At 36.0% G+C, this 22,942-nt stretch overlaps 1 protein-coding gene across 1 annotated transcript; it reads right to left on the reverse strand.

The window, feature by feature from the left end:
* Positions 1 to 5,259: 5,259 nt before the first annotated feature.
* Positions 5,260 to 16,462, reverse strand: LOC113325868 (ETHYLENE INSENSITIVE 3-like 5 protein). Its single transcript, XM_026573734.1, has 6 exons — positions 16,424 to 16,462; positions 14,556 to 14,696; positions 13,939 to 14,078; positions 12,614 to 12,918; positions 5,818 to 6,806; positions 5,260 to 5,763 (listed from the first exon to the last, which is right to left on the reverse strand). The coding sequence occupies exons 1-6, from the start codon at positions 16,460 to 16,462 to the stop codon at positions 5,260 to 5,262; spliced, it is 2,118 nt and encodes a 705-aa protein (XP_026429519.1).
* Positions 16,463 to 22,942: the final 6,480 nt, after the last annotated feature.

A 22,942-nucleotide genomic window follows, 5' to 3' on the forward strand; every position in this document is an offset into this window, starting at 1 on the left:
TTGTGAGGAAAACTGGACTACAATAGTTTCGTTCAACTAGATTGTTATAGTTGTGACCGACACCGAACATGAGTTTGTGGAGCTTTAAATTCGAATTAGCACTCACAAACTTTTCACACGGGCATGTTATGGATACAAATCTAAACAACAACATTCACAAACTTTGAGGATTTCATAATGACTTCATTTGGTGATTAAATGAGTCTTTTTTCGATGTCGCTGCTCCAAAAAAATATTTTTTTCTCCAAACGTTGAAAGTCTACGTCCATGATGTTGGAAACTGACATACTATCGCAACGAGCCGAAAATCACTCAATTCGGACGCGCGACGAAGAAGTTATCGAACAAACAAGATTGAGAGTCATGTGGAGTAAGTCGTGGTGAATGGATTGCTGACGGGGCAGGAGCAGCTGATGTGCGCAACTTCTACTGACATGAAACAAGCATAAAGACGAGAGATACGAATTTTACGTGATTCGACAAGTTTTTCCTACATTCATGGACGAAACCCTTTTAGGGAGAGATACTTTATTGATGTATGAATTACAATGGTTTCTTATCCCTTTTAGGGTTTGCTGGTGTTTTTTTTTTCCATCAAGGCATGTCCCTTTAGGGCTGATGATGTTGATGAAAACAGGGTTAATAACATGAAACAAGCATAAAGACGAGAGACACGAATTTTACGTGGTTCAGCAAGTTTTGCTTACATCCACAGACGAATCCCCGTATGGAGAGATATTTTATTGATGTATGGATTACAATGGTTTCTGATCCCTTTTAGGGTTTGCTGGTGTATTTTTTTCCATCAGGGCGTGTCCCTTTAGGGCTGAGATTCTCCTTTATTTATACAATTGAATACATGGTATAAGCCCTAATTTCGAGATAAATTTCATATGAAAGTAACTTGTCCAGCAAGTCATCTAGAATATTCCAGAAATTCCCTCCAGCAACTTGGTCAGCAAGTCATCCAGAAACTTCAAGAATATTTTTCCAGGGTTTTTGCACTGGATCGGTGGAAATGGGCAAATCGACATGGGTTTGCGGGTTTGACCAACGGCCTTAAATTTGACTGGCAGGGTTGATTTTCGTTGTTGACTGCGACTATCGATCTTTCCTTGACTGGAGGCATGGATGGAGACTGGATAGAGACCGGCTGACATCGCAACTGGAAACATGGATGGAAACTGGTTGGCAGTACCACTGGCAACATGGATGGAAACTGGTTCGCAACACCGCTGGAAATATGGATGGAAACTGGCTAGAAGCGCCACTGGAAACTTGGGTTGGAAACTGGATGGAAGCACGACTGGCAACTTGGCTTCGATAGTTGACCGACGGTTGACTTTGACCATTGACCAAAGGTTGACTTTGATCGTTGACCGGTCGTTGATTTGGCCATTGATCGGTTGGAATATTCGGTATCATGTATACTGAGTTGGTTGGATGAATGGCAGACTTGAATGAGGGCCAAATGGTGGTTCTAGTAGCAATCTGGTCCAATATTGTGGCATTTTTACTCATGGTACAAACAAAAGTATTACCAACTTCTGTAATGTGCTTGTGGTTTATTTCTGCAGATCCATTATGTTGGTGTAAGTAAGGACAAGAAATTCTTATATCAATGCCACATGAATCAAAATATTCATTATGTTGGTGTAATGTGCCTGTGCTTTAGTTAATTCAAGTGCTCCATCACACTGAAAACACTTAATTGTTACATCGAATAGATTCTCAACAGAGACTTAAACAACTTGAATCATTGAGTAATGTATTTTCTAGTCTTTATTGGATATATCGAGATGAATTTAGTGCCATCATCTACAAAGAGAATATAATATTTGAAACATGAATGAGATTCACTGGAGCAGGCCCCAAAATATCACAATGTACTAACACAAAAGGAGTACTGGACATAGAACCAGTAGAATGAAATGGTAAGCATTTCTTCTTTCCTAATTGACAAGAACCGCAAACATAATCAAAAGTTATAATGGAGAGCTTGATAGCAGCAACAACAACTTTCTGACGTATATTCTAAGCAGGATAGCAATGATTTTCCAAAGTAAATTTAGCAACAAGCAACAAATTGTGTTGAAGATGAGGAACATAGGGGACCTTATGCGGATTAAAGTTATTAGTAGATTTTGATAAAGTAGAAGAATCTTTCAAAGAAATAGGAAGGAGCTTTCCATCCCCCACCATTAATTGCTCCTGACTAGAATAAGTTGAAGAATGTTTAAACAATATTGAGTCATTTTTCATATGACTTGAAGCACCAGAATTTGGTATCCAAATAGGACTAGAAGCGCTATGTTCCCAATGACCAGTAGACTTAAAAACAGTTGGAGGAGGTTGAACATTGTAATCAAATTAATTGGAAATCAAGAAGTATTCTTAGTACTACTTCATTCATTAATATCAAAACCAAGAAATGTTTCTGAAGAGTTGATTCACTACTCTTGGAGGCAGCATATCTGAATCTGCACCTTCTAGCAAAATATCCAAGTTTGTTGCATGACTGACAAGGATTAGAGCTGTAATCTACCACCTGTTTCAGAGTTGGATTGAAATCATCTTTCCTAAATCCAGATTGAGGTATAGTAGAATTTATAGGAGGATTAGGAGAAAAATTAGGACTATGATATGAAGGAAATCCTGGTGGCATAAAACGTTTGCGAAAAGAAAAACTATATGATGAGTTGTGTTTCTCAACATAGGTACTAAGTCCACTCCCCTTTTTCCTGCTGGTTATTTCCCCGGCTGAGTTTGTTGTATTGGTAATAAGAAATGAAAAAGACTCGGTTTCTTGTCCACTCTCTATCTGTCTCCATCACCAGTTGCCTAAGTTATCTTTTCGCATGTAACATGTTTTGTTCTTGAAGTATCGAGCCTTCATTGTGTTAAGATTATTATATTAGTCTCACATAGCAAGGAAAGTTTAAAATTTTGCGGTTTATAAGTCTTGGGCAACCCTAACCTTGCAAGCGTTCAATATGGCATCAAAGCAGGCAATTTGTGACGAGTGATGAGCAATTTGACCGCACCACTATTCTGCATCACTCGACTTAATGTATACATGTTAGATCCGACAAGGTTATACTTGAGGAGGCGTGTTGAGATTATTATATTAGTCTCATGTGTTAGATCCAACAAGGTTATGCGTGAGGGGCTTGTTGAAATTATTGAATTAGTCCCACATAGTATGAGAAGTTTAAAGTTCTGCGGTTTATAAGCCTTATATATTTTTCACACCGCCTTCTGAGTTTTACCAGGTTATAAAAAGCATAATGGAATCGAGATATTTGCACTATAACGGATATACAAGAAAGCTGGACATTCTTCTTATTACAAATTTGCTATGGTTTGGTCAGTTCAAGTCGTTTTAGGTACCAGCTTCTGAATTTTCTTTTGGTATGGTTTGATCAGGTCAAGCCGTTTTAGGTACTCGACTTTGTGAGTGTCCAGTTTTTGAGTTTTATTTTTTGTAATAAGCATGGTTTTTAAAATTGTGCGCTTCACGCTTCATTCCAATTTTTTTTAGAAACGCTCCGACTCGTACTTATGAAGCGTTTGGAATGAGAAGCGTGTAGTCAATGATTTTAACCAAAGTCAGAAACACAAAATGGTCAAACTTCAAGAAATAATGCTTCTAAAAAATAAAAAATGATTTTAACCAAAATCAGAAGCGCAAAATAGTCAAACTTCAAGAAATAATGCTTCTAAAAATTGAAAAAGGATAGTGGGAACCTACCACCTCGTGTGTAGCATGTTAGTGCTCAACCGTTGTTTTACATGATTGTTTGTAATAATATTGGACTATATTTATGTTTATAAATGTTTACATAATTATTTATAACAAATCAAATCTTATATTTTAAGATTCACCGTCAAGTCGTCAACCATAAAACACCGTTCCATGATTCAATCTACGCATCGCTTCTCAAATATAGAAAACGATTCACGCTTTCAATGCCTTGCAAGGTAACAAGTATAAGAGTAAATGTTGGTGTTGGGAATTTGTCAACTTAATTTTATACTACGTTTGTTCCTCAATTTTCGTTCTGTTTACGTTAACTTGTTTTAGAAATCTGCACCGAAAATTTCACTTCAGTAGAACAAGTGTCGGTACAAAAGACTGGTACATTTACGACATCGCACAGCACAAGCGGATGTCTTGTTATTATGGATTATCAACTAAAGTTTAAAATTTTCGAAAGTACATCACAGATTATAAAAGGAGAATACCTTAAATAGTTGCAAATCAGTTCTCATCCAAATCCCAGACATATTTCATACAATCGTGCTACATGAACAGCGCTATACCAGCTGAATAACAGCTGATCTAACGTGGAATTTTAATGTTATAACAGCTGAATAACAGCGCTATATTTTCTCATCGTGCTATGGCAGAAAATAGGAATTTCTTTTCTTAACCACGTCAGCATAGATGAAACCTAATAATCATCCATACCACTGAATCACCGATACAACCATTACCATACTCCACGCACTTAACCACCACCACCACCCATAGTTACCGTAAGAACAAAATCTCCATCACCACTCCCATTTTAATTATTTATTCATCATGCTAAGCGAGTTTTAGGGTTGTCTCGAGAGAATTTGATTCTCTGAAAATTAAGTTGCCCGCAGTTACAGCTATTGTAGATTTAATTCCAGGCGGATTTCAGTTCACACACTATTACAGCACCACTACCAGATTCCAAGTACTGCTCAATGTAATCAATTTCTAATTACATATCCCAGTTTCAGAGAAACACCAATCAAACAGAGATATAGTCTAGACCTAATCATGATTGTGATTTGATTGTTGTTCATTCGATTATTAGGAAACGTAGTAAACTTATTTTTTGTTGTCACATAAAAAAGCTAAATCCAAACAAAATGAAATCGATAAATGTATTTCTATATCGGATCATGGTAAGTGGTAACCCTAAATTTCATCATCGTAAATTTTAAGGTTGATATGGTGGATGTAAGAAGTTATTGTTGAGAGAACCATAAAATATCAGTGGATATTGAACTCCTGGTTATAGGAGTAGTTGGATAATCTTATTCATTTTCGATCAGATGATGCATCTTAGCTTCAGTTTTATTTTATTTTCTTATAAAGATGAAGATATTCATTTTCGATCGAAGATGCATCTTAGCTTCAGTTATATAAAGATGACGTAGATATAATTAAACTCTTTCCTCCACATCAAGTGCCACGTTATATGCGCCATGTCAGATCAGCTGTCATAGGGCTGGCCAAATAGCATTTTCGTATTTCATATCCCAGATTGAGGTTTCTTCTTGACTTTGTGATAGAATCTCTTCTGTGTCTATACCATAAGTTGGAGTCATTTCTTCTCTTTGCCGCTCAAATGCTACTTCCATATTAGGATGATCTTCAACTGTACCTTGCTGGCCACCTGGGATTCCATTATTGCCTGCTACATCGGCAAGCACTTCCTGAAGCTCACTGGTAGGTGTTGCATTACTACCAGTACTAGACCCTCCTGAGCTACTTTCATGCAACATCCGATCTCCATGCCTTTCATCACTTCTAGGATCATTTCTTAATGAAAAATTACTTGCATTATTCTCAGCACGATAAGAGCATAGAGATTCATGATCAGTCCTGATGGTCTTGTGAGCAAACCCAAACTCCATAACACTCTGTGGACACTCCTTGTTCTGGCAAGTGTAAATAAGATCCACTTCCAGTTGTTGATCGATTTCCGGTTTTCTCTTCTCTCCGTAACTCATACTAAACCAATCTCGTTCTACTTCATCGGTGATAATTGAATGAATGCTGTTGAAATCATCCTCCTCTTCCTTTTCTTTCATAGCTGAAGAACATGAAATGTTAAGAGAATCATTGAGATGATCGCATAGAGCTTCTTCTTGAGTCACAATATTGGACCAAGTTAGAGTCTCTTTTGCTGTCATCTTATTTTGAAGACACTTAGATTGTACAACAAGCCTTCTAACATTCTTAAAATCAGGTGACATATGTTTGATAACAGCAGTTAAAGTACTCACTTTCCAAGCTTTTTTCAGGTCATGCGGTTTCCTATATGGCGGCGGACCCTCTTCTTTAGCCAAAAGTCCCTGCTCTCCCCACCATGGTTCTTCCCCAGTAGGCCACCAAGGAGGACATATACCCTTTTCCAATGGAAATTTCTTCTGTGGAGGTACACAATGTTGCATCAAAGCTGATAAAAGAGAACCCAGAGTGGTATCTTGCAAGTGCTGAAGATGATGCATGTAAGAAGTGACCAATGCCTCGTTTTCAACATCTTGTTGTGTTGTAACTGGGGATATTAGTTTAGCAATGGTTTCTGGAGCAGTCTTATGGAACTTAACTTTCTCTTTCCACCATGCACGTAAATTATCAGATGAACCGGTTACTGGTTTCCCTCTTGCAGGTATGATTCCGTACACAAAGCCTTGCGCGTCACATACATCCATTGTCTTTATCATGTATTTGAGAATTGCATCTTGAGCTCTTGACATCTTCTTTCGGCGTGATTGATCTTGTTTGACTATCGCCTTCGAGTTGGATAGTCCATCCTCATCTGTTCCAAGTTTCTTACTCTCCTTTTGCTTAAGTTTTCGAAGCAGTAACTTGTCCATCCACATCCTGTTCTCCAACTCATCAATGCCAATCTCCTCCTCTTCGTCATCTCTATCTTCCTCTTCTTCAACTTCTTCCTTATCCTCGGCTTTTCCCTTAACATCAATACTTGTGGAGTATTCCTCTTCACTGAAACTTTCCATCATTGACAGGCTATGGATCTCTGATGTATAGACAGTTCAAAGTTCAAACAACTTAAAACTGCCTTATAATTGCAACACTTGACCCTTAAGGTTAGACGGTTTGTGGGACCTTGATGATGAAAATATGTTTAAGAAGGGGGGAGTATCTAGAAAATCAGGACTCCAAATTGGAGGGTTTTGAGGAAATGGGTGCAGTAGCCAGTGATACAGGAGGCAGTTTTTAGTCTGAGATAAGGTGTATGTGCATGTTAATAGTAATTTACATGGAGATATGAGATCAAATTTAGCATTTTTTTAAAACTCTTGATTCATGCATGCAAGACACATTATAAGGTTTAGCTCCTTGAAGGAAGAAGCAGAGAAAACTTCCAAATAACATTGATAGAGAAAATTGGATTCTAGCACCTCCTGGCACTCTAATAATTTTTACACAGATCCATTGTGGACTGAACCTTAACTATAGATGAGTAAGAATTGAATGAGGTCGGCCATCTTGTTCCCGAGGTGTGTGAGATCAAGTAACACTTGCGTCCAACTAACCTTGAGCTGCCGCAGGCGGTGCAAGAGTTGTAAAGTGTGGCCAGTTCAATAAAGCCAGCACCAGCTTTAAGGTTTACAGCCTTTGTTCTCAGAAAACAGGCTGCTGTTTTTGGATTGTATCTGCTTCAACTGGTCTAAATCTGGATACACATTAAATGGATCAGTCAAAACAGTGAATTCACAAAATGAAGCTAAACTCTTGAATGGAAATTTTGAGAGATTGAGATTTTATATCTCAAAGAAATGCAAACATTTTTCTTGTGTTTTAACTTATAGATCACACTTCAAAAAGCAAGAACAAACACCCGATTCCCGGAAATTACTTCACAGCAATTTTCTTTCGTTACGGGTAGGCTTGAGCCTTTTCTGGGCGCTGACTTAAGCCTAAAATTATGAGCGACTTTTTAGGGACCATGATTTTTTTGAGGGACCATGGTTTTATAAGGCCACCTTCCCTATAGTTATAAGGGGTGTCCTAAAGCACTGAAATGACTAACCTACACTTAACCTAATTTAATTTAAAACCAACCCAATAACCACCTATATATATATAACCACCACCACCTCCCATCATCGCCGATTACCACCACCACCACCTCCGATTATCACCACCTCCAACCACCGATTACCACCACCACCGCCGCCGATTACCACCACCACCTCCTCCGATTATCACCACCACCAACCACCGATTACCACCACCTCCTCCGATTACCACCACCACCGACCACCACCACCACTATATATATATATATATATATATATATATATATATATATATATTAACAAAGATATTCTCACAAACTCATTACTTGTCATTCGTTTTTGGTTGAATAAATGAGAAATAATCATTAAAATGAGTTGAAAATGGAAGTTGCAGAGAGGTTTAATGGAGGTTTTTTTTTCAGAGAAAAGTTCGGTTATCACGAATTAATTTCTTCTTAACCGAACTCAGAGTTCGGTTGATTCGCAAAAAAAATACTTTTAACCGAACTCCTTGTATTAGAACAACACAAGTCCATAAGTTCGGTTCCTTCGCAAAATAAGGATAACACCGAACTTTAGTTTACGAAAATAATGAGAAATCCACAAGTTCGGTTCGTTAGCAAAAACGTTAAGTGTTCTTTGTAACCGAACTCTACCTTTGAAACTTCGTAACCGAACTCTACCTAATTCGCCAAGAAATAAATTTCGTAGTAACCGAACGTTTGCCTAATTGCATATACGCATATATAAGCCTAGTTCGGTTGATTTGCAAAATATGTTGAATTTTGCGAACCAACCGAACTTCTAACACTAGGTTACTTTTAACCTGCAGTTCGGTTGGGAACTTGGTTGCGTTGAAGTTTGCGAACTAACCGAACACACAAGATGTACCCAAATAAATTGTTAAGTTCAAAGTTCGGTTACCTACCATTTTATCCTAGGTAACCGAACATTACAATGTACGACCAAAACCTCCATTAACGAGCGAGTTCGGTAACCTGCGTGTTTGGAAAACGTAACCGAACTACACTTTCAGGTGTGTTCGGTTACATGCTCTTGACATATGGTAACCGAACTGGCCCAAATCTACATAAAAAATTTCATTTTTCTTTGAAAGTTTGGAACAATTCAACCAACATTATCTAAGTTTGAAGCATACATGGGTACCCAAATACCCTTTCTCTGGTTGTGGTTGGTAAAATCCACCGTTTTTCATGTTTTCCTTCTTCATCTTCTCTAACTTTACTCTCTCAATAATTCTACTTCTTTAAAAAAAAAAACCATCTGATTTTTTAATCTCACTAATTATATTTAACTTAATCATCTCACTAATCATTACACTAACTATTATTAATACTAACTAATCATCACCCAAAATTAATCAGGAGGGTAATTTAGGTATTAATATAAATATCTAGATAAGGGGTGACCTAGATTTACTTCTACTGTCTTTACCCAAAATAAAACCATGGTCCCCAAAAAAATCATGGTCCCCAAAAAATCGTTCAAAATTATATGGCCTACTCAAAATAGGCAATGAAAAGAATGGTTTTTGGGAATTTTAGGCGCAGGCCCAAAAAAAAAAAAATCTTACCTCCAGGCCCATAGTTAATTTCTGATACAGTCGCACCCATAATTATTTAAAAATATTTAAAACGTACTGAAAGACTCTATTACCCTTCATCGTTTTTGGGCATAATTTTTTTTCTTCTCCGCCGGTTTCTTTCCCTATTCCTCCATTAATCTCTGTAACGGATCTGCAAAGATTTTTTCTCCATCATTTAAAGAAATAAATCATTTAAAATCGATGATTCAAAGAAGTAAATCATTTTTGACTAAACCCTAGAATACATTTCAACAAAAATGGATGAAACAGACGAAGAAGAAAAAATCAAGTAGAAGAAACAGAAAAAATGTTATGCAGCTAAATTTTCCCTTATGCACTAAACAAAATGATGCAGAAGACATTATGCACGTGCATAAAAATTCATAAATCAGAAAAGTGAAAAAAGTAATGCATAAGACAATATGCAGCTAAAACAAAATAATGCATAATGTCTTATGCATCTAAAAAAACTGATGCATAACCAGAAAAAGTGAGAAAAGTAATGCATAAGACATTATGCAGTTATGCTTATCATAAATCACTGCAGATGCAAAAAAAATATGCATAACAAGTTATGCAGTACAAAAAAAATGTGCATAACAAGTTATGCAGTACAAAAAAAATGTGCATAACCAGTTATGCAGATGCATAACTTGTTATGTGGCACAAAAATAAATGTGCATAACCAGTTATGCAGTACAAAAAAAATGTGCATAACTAAAGTTATGCAGTACAAAGAAAATGTGCATAACTAGTTATGCAGTACATAGTTGAGATATCATCATCAGACATTGTCAAGGTCAATCTCAATGCTACACCAAGAGCTGCAAGGTGGGACTTTGCAGCAATGAAGAAAGCAATGCTCAAGAAGCATATTTCAAGCTTAGAGGTACTTGTTTATGAACCTTAAGAATGAATGTATATTTCAAGCATATGAAAGCAAACATGCAGAACTGCATAACTTGTTTAACTGCATAAATACGAACATTGTTTAACTTCATAACATCTTATGCAGATCCAAAAATAATTGCATGACCTGTTATGCATTGTTTAGAGTATCTGCATAACTTGTTATGCATATAAGAAGTGTTATTTTTTTTGCTAAGCATTCCCTGCGTCACTTATTGTTTTAATGCATAACATCTTATGCAGATCCAACATTGACAGCATGACAAGTTATGCATTGTTTAGGTTATCTGCATAAGTAGTTATGCATATAAAAGGGTTTTTACGCCTTCCCTGCGTCACTTATTGTTTTAATGCATAACATCTTATGCAGATCCAACATTGACAGCATGACAAGTTATGCATTGTTTAGGTTATCTGCATAAGTAGTTATGCATATAAATTTTTTTTTACGCCTTCCCTGCATCACTTATTGTTTAACTGCATAACATCTTATGCAGATCCAACATTGACAGCATGACCTATATAACAAAGGAAAATCCAACATTGACAGCATGACCTATCTCAGTTGAGAAAATGTTCATTCCAATGAACTATATAACAAAGGAAAATCCTGCTTGTACACACTGGACATTGTTAGAGTATGAATTTTCAGAGGGTGAGTGGAACTTCTATAACAGTGTTTCAAGCTTTAAAGTTAAATGCAAGAATCAAGCTTTGATAATGGCAAAGGCTTGTATACCTTATTTGATCAAAAGACATGACCAAATGAAGATATCTCCAGAAATTGTGGATATAAAGAGGGAACCTCTTATATACAAGGATATTATTTGCAAGAATGTTCCTGAACAAGGTCATCACCCAGACTGCCTCATATTTGTATGCTACTATATGAAGATGAGTATGTAATGTCAAGTCATAGAGAAATGGCTGAAGTTGAAAAAGAAAGATGCAATAAAAAAAGCCAACAAGAAAAGAATAAGTCTGGTATTGAAAATGCTGACTGATCCAGTTAACAGTTGGAAGATAGATGCAAATGAAGACGTCTGGGATGCAATTGCTCAGCAATATGATTAAGCTGTGTAATGTTATGCATAATGTGTTGGTATGAAGCATGTCTAAACAATTTATATCTTGTTAACTTTCGATTTTTTTATATATTTATATATCAATGCTTTTTCCAGTGCTTCTTATATATATTTGCTACAATCTTATTTCACAAAAATTAGAAAAACTGTACTATCATAATGCATAACAAGTTATGCATCTTCAAAAATAATGCATAACAAGTAATGCATCTTCAAAAATAATGCCTTTTCTATTATGCATTTAAGAATAAAAATGAATAACGTTATCTTATAAAAATGATGCATAACCCGTTATGCATCTTCATAAAAATAAATGCATAACTTACTATGCATCTTCAAGAAATAATACATAATAAGTTATGCATTAGATGCATCTTCAAAAATAAATGCATAACTTACTATGCATCTTCAAGAAATAATACATAATAAGTTATGCATTAGATGCATCTTCAAAAATAATGCATAACTTACTATGCAATAACATTATCTGATATAAGCAGAAAAGAACAGTGAAAAAAGAATTATTTTTTTCATAAAGACCAATACAAAATGAAAAAAGTACTTGTTCATAAAATCCCATACAGAAATTAAAATAAAGAAAAATGAATTAGGTTCAAACGTAAAACTAAGCTTGAAGAAACCAACAAGTTAAATTCTCTCCCTTAACTTCCCTTAGGCTGCTTCAGCGGCTTCTTGTAGCAGGTAGGCTTTGTGCAAGTTTTCTTGTTGTGATGACCAATCTCAAAACAATTACCACATCGAATAGATCTCCTTGGCGGCTTCTCGTAACTGCTCAAATGTCTATTAGCTGGTGGTCTCCCAGGCGGCCTCCTAACATCAGGCACATCAATAATCTTACCTTCATAAACTTCGGGCCTGTTGTAGTTTGGAATAGGATGAATGGCATGGTTGTAGGTATTATTGAAGTATGAAGTAGTGAAATAAGGTTCAACAAAATCATATGGATTAGAACCAGACATTGTTATCGAAGCAAAAGCATGCACACATGGAAACTCATAGACGCGCCACCTCTGACAGGTACATGTCTTTAGATCAAGGTTAACACAATGAGAACTCTCCCCGCCCTCCACTTCATAAACATGAGTATCGGACTGTATAACCAGCCAGGTTAAACCCTCATCAATAAGAGCCTTCATCTTTACTTCATTCTTCGGTGTGAGAACTGTTATGAAACTTTTACCGGTATTTCTCCTTTCTGACATCATCCTCATCACATCCTTCCTTATCTGATCCAGAAGAGCATTAGCAGGGAGCTTCTTATGTACCTTCATCCAACTATTGAAGGATTCAGCAAGAGTAGAAGATTTCCTTCCATACCTACAACCCTGAAAAAGGGCATTTGACCATCTCTCGGGAGGTATATCTTCAATATAGTTTGCAACCCAACCACAACCAAGACCCCTAATCGTAGCAATGGCATTTTGGAAGCCTTCAGGACTAAGAGCATATACAGCAGCATGAAATGCATCAATAACGGCACCATACCTTTCGTCAGAAGCATTAATAGGTAAGTTCATCTTAAGATGATAATAGCAGAAACTATGGAAGGATCCAGGGAAAATAACTGGAATCGATCTCTTTAATCCTTCTGCACGATCGGATAAAAATGTGATTGGATTTTGATCATGATCAACAACATTACTCAAATTCCTCATGAGCCATTCCCAGTTATCATTATCTTCAGCAAGTACTAGGGCCATGGCTAGTGGAAAGAACCCTGTACAGCAAGAAAACATGGTTCAGGACTTAAAAAATTATAAATCAAGCCAACGTATACATAAAGTATGTGCATCTAAATAAAATGATGCATAATGTCTTATGCATCTAAATAAGATGATGCATAATGTCTTATGCATCTAAAAAAAATGATGCATAATGTCTTATGCATTATGCACGTGCATAAATTCCATAACAGAAAAGTGGAAATAGTAATGCATAAGGCATTATGCAGCTATAAAAAAATGCATAATGTCTTATGTATCTAAACAAAACTGATGCATAACCAGAAAAGTGAAAAGAGTAATGCATAAGATATTATGCATAAAACACTATGAAGCCAAAATAAATAATGCATGAAACATTATGCACATATATAAAAAGGATACATTATCAGAAAACTAACCATTTTCAGCATTGATACTGGTTGCAGCCATGAGGCATCCTCTAAATCTCCCTGTAAGAAAGGTAGCATCGACATAAATCATGGGACGAAGGTAACGGTAACCACTGATGCATGCCTCGAAAGCAATAAAAATACGCACAAACTTATTTGAAGGTGCTTCAACTTCTAAATCAGTTAAACTATCCTTGTTCGATTCAGTTTCATCCCTTTGAACTTGAAAATCAATACAACTCCCAGGATTTGTGCTGCGAATGGCATATACATACCATACCAGATGCGAATACAAAATGGCATCATCATCAAATATATCCTCATACACTTTCTCTCTTCAATTGTAATCTTGGTAGTATTTCATATTGATACCGTAGCTATGTTTAAAAAACTTTTTCAAATCAGAATCTTTGATACTCGGATCACTTCTGATTTCTTCCTTGATAAGACTAGAAACAAATTTACTGCTGAGCCTGTGGAAAAGCCTTTGACATCCCACACCACAGTGATGACTGCTATAATATTTCTTAACCTTAAGCATCATGTTTTCAACATCAACAGCACAAACCTTATACTCCCAAGGGCAATTTTCTTTAGAGCATTTTGCATAGAACCTGCTAGGTTCATTCTTAGTATATACAAGAACATACCCAGACTTTAGCTCGTATTTCTTCACTGCAATACGTACCTCTGCTACACCTCCAAAAAAAACTTTACTAACTTCACCAAGTAATTTATCCCAACCCTCAGTCATAAGAACCTTGTTAACAGGGACAGAACCATCTTCAAGGAAATTCACCATAGCTTGTTCTGGTTCAGGTTCTATTAAATGCATACTTGATGAAGCTCTACTACGACTGCTGGAACAATTGAAAGAATTGGAGACAACTTCAACAAGTAAACCAAAGCTCTTCTGACCTTTATAGTGGCAACGAGATACAAAACACTGAAGCAGAAAATCAGAATCAACTCGCAAAAACTTGCTTCCATCATTAAAAGAAAAACTGACATGATGAGGTAGTAAACGAGTCCACTTCAGGCAAACGGCTGTCTTCAAATTCTCCAGAGTTGAATTGACATCAATATGATGTGCTAAGAATTCACTGAAGTAGTGAATCACAGCTAGTGCACTAATAACAGGCATTTCACCCTGCAAAACACAAAAAGAGAAAAAATCAAACATATCTATCCTGCATGTTGCTTCAGAAAAAAAATTCTTACTCAAAATTAAAATATCAAATCAACAACAACAAAGATCAAATTTAAAAAATCAAATCATATCTATCCTGCATAACATCTTAGGCAGATCCAAAATTAACTGCATGATTTGTTATGCATTGTTTAGAGTATCTGCATAACTTGTTATGCATAACTGGTTATGCAGTAAAAACAGCTATGCATAACGTTATGCATAACTGCTTATGCAGTAAGAGCAGCTATGCATAACTGCGTAACTTGTTATGCATAACTGGTTATGCAGTAAAAGCAACTATGCATAACTGCGTAGCTTATTATGCATAACTGCTTATGCAGTAAAAGCAACTATGCTGAACTGCGTAGCTTATTATGCATAACTGGTTATGCAGTAAAAGCAAACATGGTGAACTGCATAACTGCTTATGCAGTTAAAATACAAACATTGTTTAACTGCATAACATCTTATGCAGATCCAAAAATAACTGCATGACCTTTTATGCATTATTTAGAGTATCTGCATAACTTGTTATGCATATAAAAAGCCTTATTATATTGGTTAAGCATACCCTGCATCACACATTGTTTAACTGCATAACATCTTATGCAGATCCAACATTGACTGCATGACAAGTTATGCATTGTTTAGAGTATCTGCATAACCTGTTATGCATATAAAGTTATGCCTTCCCTGATGAGTGTTATTAAATCATGTTGCAGTTTAAGGAGAACTTTAGAGATGAGTACAGTGCAATGGAGTTGGAACTCTGTGAAATCGAAACTAAAAGATTGAATCGAAAAGATCTGCATTGATCGTAAATTCAAAAACAAGCTTAAAATATCTAAAAATCCATTCGAAAACCTAAATTAAACTCTGTAAATTAAAATAATAGATCATAATCTTAAAGAAACTAAAACCTAGAATCGAATCAAGATTAACAAGATCAGAATCAAAGTTAAACAAGATCAGAATCAAAGATAAAACGAACGAACCTGAGCTTGAATTTCAGATTATCTTTGCTGAGTAAATTGAATCTCTCAATCAGCTCATTCGCAACTCTCGATAACTCAATACTTCAGCTCTCGCTCCGGCTCTATCTCAATCTCTCAGAACAAAATCTCAATACAAAATCTCAATACAAAATCTCAAAACATAAAGTGAGGTTAAACTTTGAAATAAAATAAAAAGAAAACTGAATTTTGAAAATTTTGGGTTTCGGCAGAATTTATACGCCGATTTTGGGTGCGCGTGTGAACTTTTACACGCGTGGGTTTGACAGTGGTGGAAGGTGAGAAAATGGGTGTGGCTGTAGTTTTCATTTTTTTGTCTTTTTGAGCCTGGTTTAAGCTTGGGCAAGCCCTGGTATAGTTCCCCCTCAATGTCTTGGGTGATTGCTACACGGCCTCAAAAATGGGAGTAACAAGCATTTTGGTGGTTAACCCTAGGGTTGTGCAAAGAAAAACCGGAACCGCGGATTTCATCTGTATCCGTCGGCAAAGTTGCGGGTGAAACCCAATCCGCAAGATCTATGGGACGGACACGGGTGGGATTCTCAAATCCGCACGTTTACACGGTTTGGTTGCGGTTGGAATTTGCAATTCGCGGATTCACCCGCACCGTAGGGTAGTAGGAGAAAGTTAATAGAATATGTTTGTGAAAATGGTAACTTAAATGTCATATACAGTTCTAATTGACTTGATACGCATAAGACCATTTTCCATCTGTATGAAAACTCTAAGTAAACATCTATCAACTTGGCATTAATAGTTAGAGCAGTTGGGAACACAAAATAGATCTGTACAGCATGAAAGATGTGAAATCCAAACCAAAAAAGAAGGATATATCACCCAGTGCCGTTTCATGCAGACAAAGTTAAGACCCGCATTGTCGCTTACCAAAAAATAGAACTGGTAGAAAGTTTAAAGAGAATAGTTCAGAGTATTTTCAGTCAGAATATCATGGTATGCAGAGTAAGTAGCCAACTGTCTTTGAAAGAAGGTCATTTCCTCTTCACAACCAGGAAAATCTAGCAGTAGTTGTAACGACATATCAGAAGAAACATTAATGGAGCTTGAAGACTCTGATACAACCACTATGTCCTAAACATATGATTTAGAATCCCTACATTTCATCTCTTCTTGCTGCTCATTAATTGTTTTCTCTTCTGTTTTGATCTTTGCTGGAGTTAAAGCTTGTTTTGTAGATGAAGATGTCTGTGAGTTTGGACTTTGAGAAGAGTTTGGACTTTGCCATGTCGTGGTCAGTTTCCGAAAAGTTTCACCAACTTCAAAATTCCAATGCCGGAGGAACTGTCATGCTCCAGTTTCACCTGTATTGAAAGAGTAGATTGGGATTTATCACATAGGACTGACCCCTTTGAAATCCGCGGTTAATCCGTATCCGGACCGTATCACCCGCTGATCCGCAGATGTTAAATCCGCGGGTGATTGGGCCAGACGCAGTTGGATTTTCTAAATCCGCAACTTTGACAGTTTGGACGCGGGTGACCCCTTATCCGCAACCGTCCGTCCGTTGACACCACCCTTCTACTTCCACAAGCGAAGTATAGAATATAAGTAGAAATAGTAGTGTCCTCTTATCTTTATTATATGTGTGTGTGTTTATCTGGAGTCTGTATTGGTCACACTTTTATTGTTTTTGATTAATGCAGCTCATATGCCTCGTCAGTACAACTCATATATATGTTCTGTCATATTAATTTAGAGTAATATATAAAAGTCTGTAATAATTTTTCTGAATCTTTATCCATTAATAATAATCCCTCATTTCTCTATTTAGTTTACTCTGATCACATGGTATCAGATAGGTTTAGATCCTTCTAAAAATAATCGTAGTATTTCATCACAATTTCAACTCCGAATTTCTCCTATATTTCACAATTTAGTTGAAGATTTTATCTTCATCCATTGCAAATCCTGATTCTTGATCTTCAGATTAGATTTTTATTATTATTGATTTTAGATTTCAGTTGAAGAATTTTTCTTCTTTCATTGCAAATTTCAGTTCTTGATCTTCAGATCGAGATCTTCTATTACTCATTTCAATTTCTCGAAAATCTTTTCAAGAAACATTTCATATCTTCAGATTTGGTAATTATTGATTTTGAATTACTTTTATGTTATCAATTTATTTTCAAAGTTTATGATTGTGACATTTCTTGATACTGAAATGTCGAGAGCTTTTGTTAACTCTTCCGCTGCTGCTAACAATAACAACACCAACAATGTTGCTGCTTCTTCATCATATTTATATCAGTTTCATCTTCCCTTTACCAACATCACTAATTTTGTATCTTTAAAGATGGATCCAACAAATTTTCTCTTCTGGAAAGATCAGTTTGAATCGATTCTTATTTCTACAAATTTATATGAGTATGTGGATGGAACGGTTGTTGATCCGCCAATATATATTATGACTAATGGAGTTCAAACATTAAATCCGGCTTGGACTTACTAGAGGACGGTCGGTCGTTTAGTGGCAAGCTGTATGAAAGCCACTTTTACTCAATCCATCTCAGGTTATGTTCTAGGTATGGTCTCTGCACATGAAATCTGAAGTTTCCTTGAATCGACTTTTATTACTCAATTTGCTGCGAGAAGGTCGATGTTATGCAATCAATTACAGAATATCAAGAAAAGCAATCAGTCTATAGAGGATTATCTTCATCAGATCAAGGTAATATCTCATAATCTGGTTGTTATTAATGAAAGAATTTCTCCTTATGATCTTACTATGTATATCTTGAATGGATTGGGGTGAGAGTACAATAACTTTGTTATTTTTGCTCAATATAGAGGGTACCTTTTAATTAAGAGCAAGTTTAGTCGTTCATCAACAACGGCTTAAATATCAAGATGGAGGATTGAATAGTATGCTTGATACTCAGAATTCTGCAGCTATGTATGGTCAACATACTGGTAGAGGTAATTCTAATAGGAATAATTCTAAAAACAAGAACAAGAATAATTCAAGGTATAAAAACTTTAAGAATAGTTATTTTCATTCTGGTAGTAGCTCTAGCTCAAATACTTCTGGTAATTCCCAAGGTGGTGGTTCTACAATTGATTGGTCTAAAGTCGAAATTTGCGAAAGGTATGGTCACTCGGCTAGCAGATATTATTACAGGTACATACCATATAAGAACTCTATCAGTTCAGTACATAAAGCATTTGCAGGCATAGATCTTAATGTTGTAACTATGGATGATAATATGTTTCTCCACCTACAACTACCAACTGGATTCCTGACTCAGGTGCCACAAATCATATGACGAATGATGTTGCTATTCTGAGTAATCCTAAACCATACACTGGTAATAACAGTGTTATAATGGGAAATGGTAAGCTTGCTTCAATTTAAAGCACTGGTAACTTTATTATTAAAACAAAGAATTAAATATTCAAATTATCAGATGTGCTTTATATACCTTATTTGAAGGCAAATTTACTTTCAATAGCAAGATTTACCAAAGATAATTCTTGTTTCTTTGAATTAACTCCATGGAGATATTTGATAAAGGGTATTGTCACTAATCAGGTACTAACTGAAGGTTCTATCTCCAACAATTTGGACCCACTTAAGTATTTATCAACTTCTTATCCATCTTGTTTTTTATCCACTGCAGCTTCTTCAACTCTATGGAACAACAGGCTTGGTCACCATGTTGCTGCAATTGTTCAAAAACTTCAATCTCAGGCATCAATAAAGCTCACCACTGCTCCCCCTGAGTCTTTGTGTGAGTCTTGTCATTTAGGTAAATGTCATAAAATTCATTTTTATTTGTTTAGTAGAGTGTCTACACCTCCATTAGAATTAATAGATTGTGATGTATGGGGAGTTGCTCTTGTTATAGTCTTTATAGATGACTATAGTAGATACCATTGGATTTATCCTATGACAGCAAAAACAGATTGCCTTATATCTTTTCAATACTTCAAATTAATAAATGAAAATGTTTTATCCTCCAAAATTAAATCTTTTCAATATGATGGTGTAGCGCCCCCTAAGCTAGCAGCTGACTAATCCAAGAGATTAACTATAAAATGAGGCACTAACGATCTAAAACATCTATTTATACATTAAGAAAGAAGTTCTAATCAAAGATTAACCCAAATCTAAACCCTCTCTGAAATAAATACAGGAACTCCTCTCAAGTGTTACATGTTTAATAGTTAGTTGATTTACAAATAGAATATAAACACCAAATAAACATAGCGGAAGCTAACCAACTAACGAAACAAACTCCTCAAAGCTTTCATCGCCATGTGCACAACTTGATCTGTCTCTGAAACTGAAAGTGGGAATGGGTGAGCACATCATACCTAAAAGGGATGCCCCGTAGAAATAACAACTAGCTTTCAAGTAATCATTAAAATGATATAAAGACAATGCAGGTTTTACTAAAAACCGATAAAACACAAAAAACATATAAAGCATATTAAAATAATAGTAATACTGAAATTATAAAGTTCTACCAACCAATAAATCGGCACACATTCACAACATAAATAGTAGTTGAGCGACGTCTTCCTTCAGAGTAGCAAGGCATGACTGTTGCGGATTCTTCAATGATCATTAAAGCGCCCATGAGGTTTCCGTCCTCAAGTCATAAACTATATGTACCTTACCAATACCTTATTCTACGCGCACTCTATATATCAAGTATCTAAAGAGATCTAATGGTAACAACATTATATCCAATCGAAGTGCTTACACAGTGGAGAGCCCCCTTTACCGTACCCATGTAAATCCAACAATCTTAAATAAGATTCTCAACATCATTCTCTCCAAACACCAAAACATAATTTAATAGCTTTTGAAAGTAATTTAAAATAAACAGTAAACATTCACGTAAGAGACATGTATTGCCCCCGCACAGAAATAGGGAAAGTATAATGGCCAAATCAAAACCAGACCTAATAATATTCAACCCAATGAGGTCTATCTAGGTTTGCAATAAATAGATATAACATTTGGGAGCACACATCTCACACCAATCAAAAGGAAACCTTCTCCCTTTCATGCTAACAACAAATAAAGATTGTAACCACTTTCCAGTAAATGGAAAGAATCACATTTTGGAAAATAAGTAAATACTCCCGAAACACAGATATTAGTTGTTTCTAAAGATCCAAGCTCATCCTAAAATATAAAGGAAAACTAGTTTGTAATACACACAAATAATACATGCGTACACATATCATATAGTAACAAAGACATGCATGCATTTCATAAAAGATAGATTTTTAAAACAATAATGAGTACAAGAGAGTTCGTTATTGTTTCCCACCTCTTTTGATGACAAGCCTCGCCTACCTCGAGATGTTCAATCCCCTGGATCATCCTTTGAATCGATCGTTGTTAATAACGACTAACTGTTAATCACAGAAACACTCTAAGAATTAGCCAAAAGGCTCATACAAGGCTCAAATCATAATCGCATACAATTCTCTAATTATAGGTTAAGTGAACTATCTAATGACTCTAAGCCCATTAATGGTTCTAGACCTTTTCATTATCTATCTTTAGTACATCTAAAGGTTTACTAATTCAATTAGATAGAATCTATAGTCCCCTAAATATGTCTTAAGAACATCTACAACTTTGTAGAAGAAACCAAAGGTCAATTCAGATCATAAGGGTCCAAACAATCAAAATAGGAATATTAGGTCTAAGCCCATGTCCACTAAACTCGACCCATTGCACAAGGCCCAGTCAAACTGGTCAACTGACAGTCTCTAACAGTCAATGGTTCAACTAATAGTCAACGTAAGTCAAAGTCCAGAGTAAAGGTCCAACTCGGTTTACTGAGTCAACTCAGGTCAAGATAGGTAACTCGGTGAGTCAACACGGTTCAGCTCAGTCAGATAAACTGAGTCAGCTAAGCTGACTAGGATGACTAACAGGTCTCAAATCAGAATACCAGAGTTCATACAATTATTATTACTAACAACAATTTCAGCAATACAATTGTAGTGGTAAAACTTCTTAACTGAAACGCACACTATTTCTAACTGCAACCTTCAAACACAAATCTGATCTATAACTACAACTTTATTCTCTATTTTGTTTGTCATTAATTTCTCAGCCAAACTCTAACACCACCTAGTCTATCACAACATTCAACACTTCAACTCACCAACACCAAGTCACCACCACAGTAACTATAAACCTATGCCATCATCATCCAATGTAAAACAGAACATCTTCATCGTTGCCAGCAATCAGTCCTCCCATAACAACTCAGGTCTCATCTTCATAAACTATTATCACCACTTCCATATCCTTGAAGATTACAAGACACTAATAACTCACTTCAGGTACCATTCTACACACTACAGCAGCCTGCAAATACCTCCACTAGTTCCATTAACACCAACCACTTCAAACAACGGATAACTCTTTTCTGCAGTTTCTTATTTCAGTTCATATACACAGCTTCCACTAACTGCAAATAATACAGTTCACCACTATCTCCATCCCTAACACCTGCACAGATCATACATAATCTTTAACTGCAACTCCTTATGACACTAGTATTCTTCGAAACTATATCTTCAAACACCAAACCTTGTAACTTCAATTTAAACATCATAGCATCAGCATGGTTCCTCAATTAAAACCATGTTCCTGTAGTCCAACAATCCTAGTCAATCCTCTAAACTTCAGCTCAGTTCTTGTTCTTGTACTTGACAACATCACCCTACTCAATTAAAACCACCCAACATGTCAATCTCATGACTCAAAATCACTTCAGCTTGCATCCCATATCATCTACAACTCACATAAACCACTTCATTACAAATTCAATAATAACACCATCTTTCCTTCCTCCCTGTGATCCAACACAAACCCAACAAACAATTACAGCTTCATACTATACTCTAGTCAACTTCTTTGCCTTGTCCTGCACCAGCAACCAATTTGGTATCAACACCATTCACTTCATATCTCAACTCAGGCACACTTAATCTTCAATAAGTAAAATCATCATTGTCAGTTAAACAAAGTCAACTTCACATTCATATCTTAACTGAAATCAAATCCATTCTAACTCATTTCAATCTCTGCAATCATTTCTCCGTAATTCAACCTATAATCATCAACCCCATTGAAACAGCAACAGACCCATCTTCATATCATCTAACCTTAATTCGATTCACATCTCAATTCTATACAAA

The sequence above is a fragment of the Papaver somniferum genome, unplaced genomic scaffold, assembly GCF_003573695.1.
Source record: "Papaver somniferum cultivar HN1 unplaced genomic scaffold, ASM357369v1 unplaced-scaffold_0, whole genome shotgun sequence".
NCBI classification, from domain to species: Eukaryota; Viridiplantae; Streptophyta; class Magnoliopsida; order Ranunculales; family Papaveraceae; genus Papaver; species Papaver somniferum.

Bases quoted from the DNA above. Each gene is read 5' to 3' on its own strand.
- LOC113325868 (XM_026573734.1), bottom strand. From the start codon at position 16,462: ATGGAAAATGGTCTTATGCGTATCAAGTCAATTAGAACT. The intron at 14,079-14,555 runs GTCAGTTTTTCT...ATGATGCTTAAG, and splicing joins CTCGTTTACTACCTCATCAT to GTTAAGAAATATTATAGCAG. The intron at 5,764-5,817 runs ATTCATTCAATT...AGTATGAGTTAC, and splicing joins AGGAGGATGATTTCAACAGC to GGAGAGAAGAGAAAACCGGA.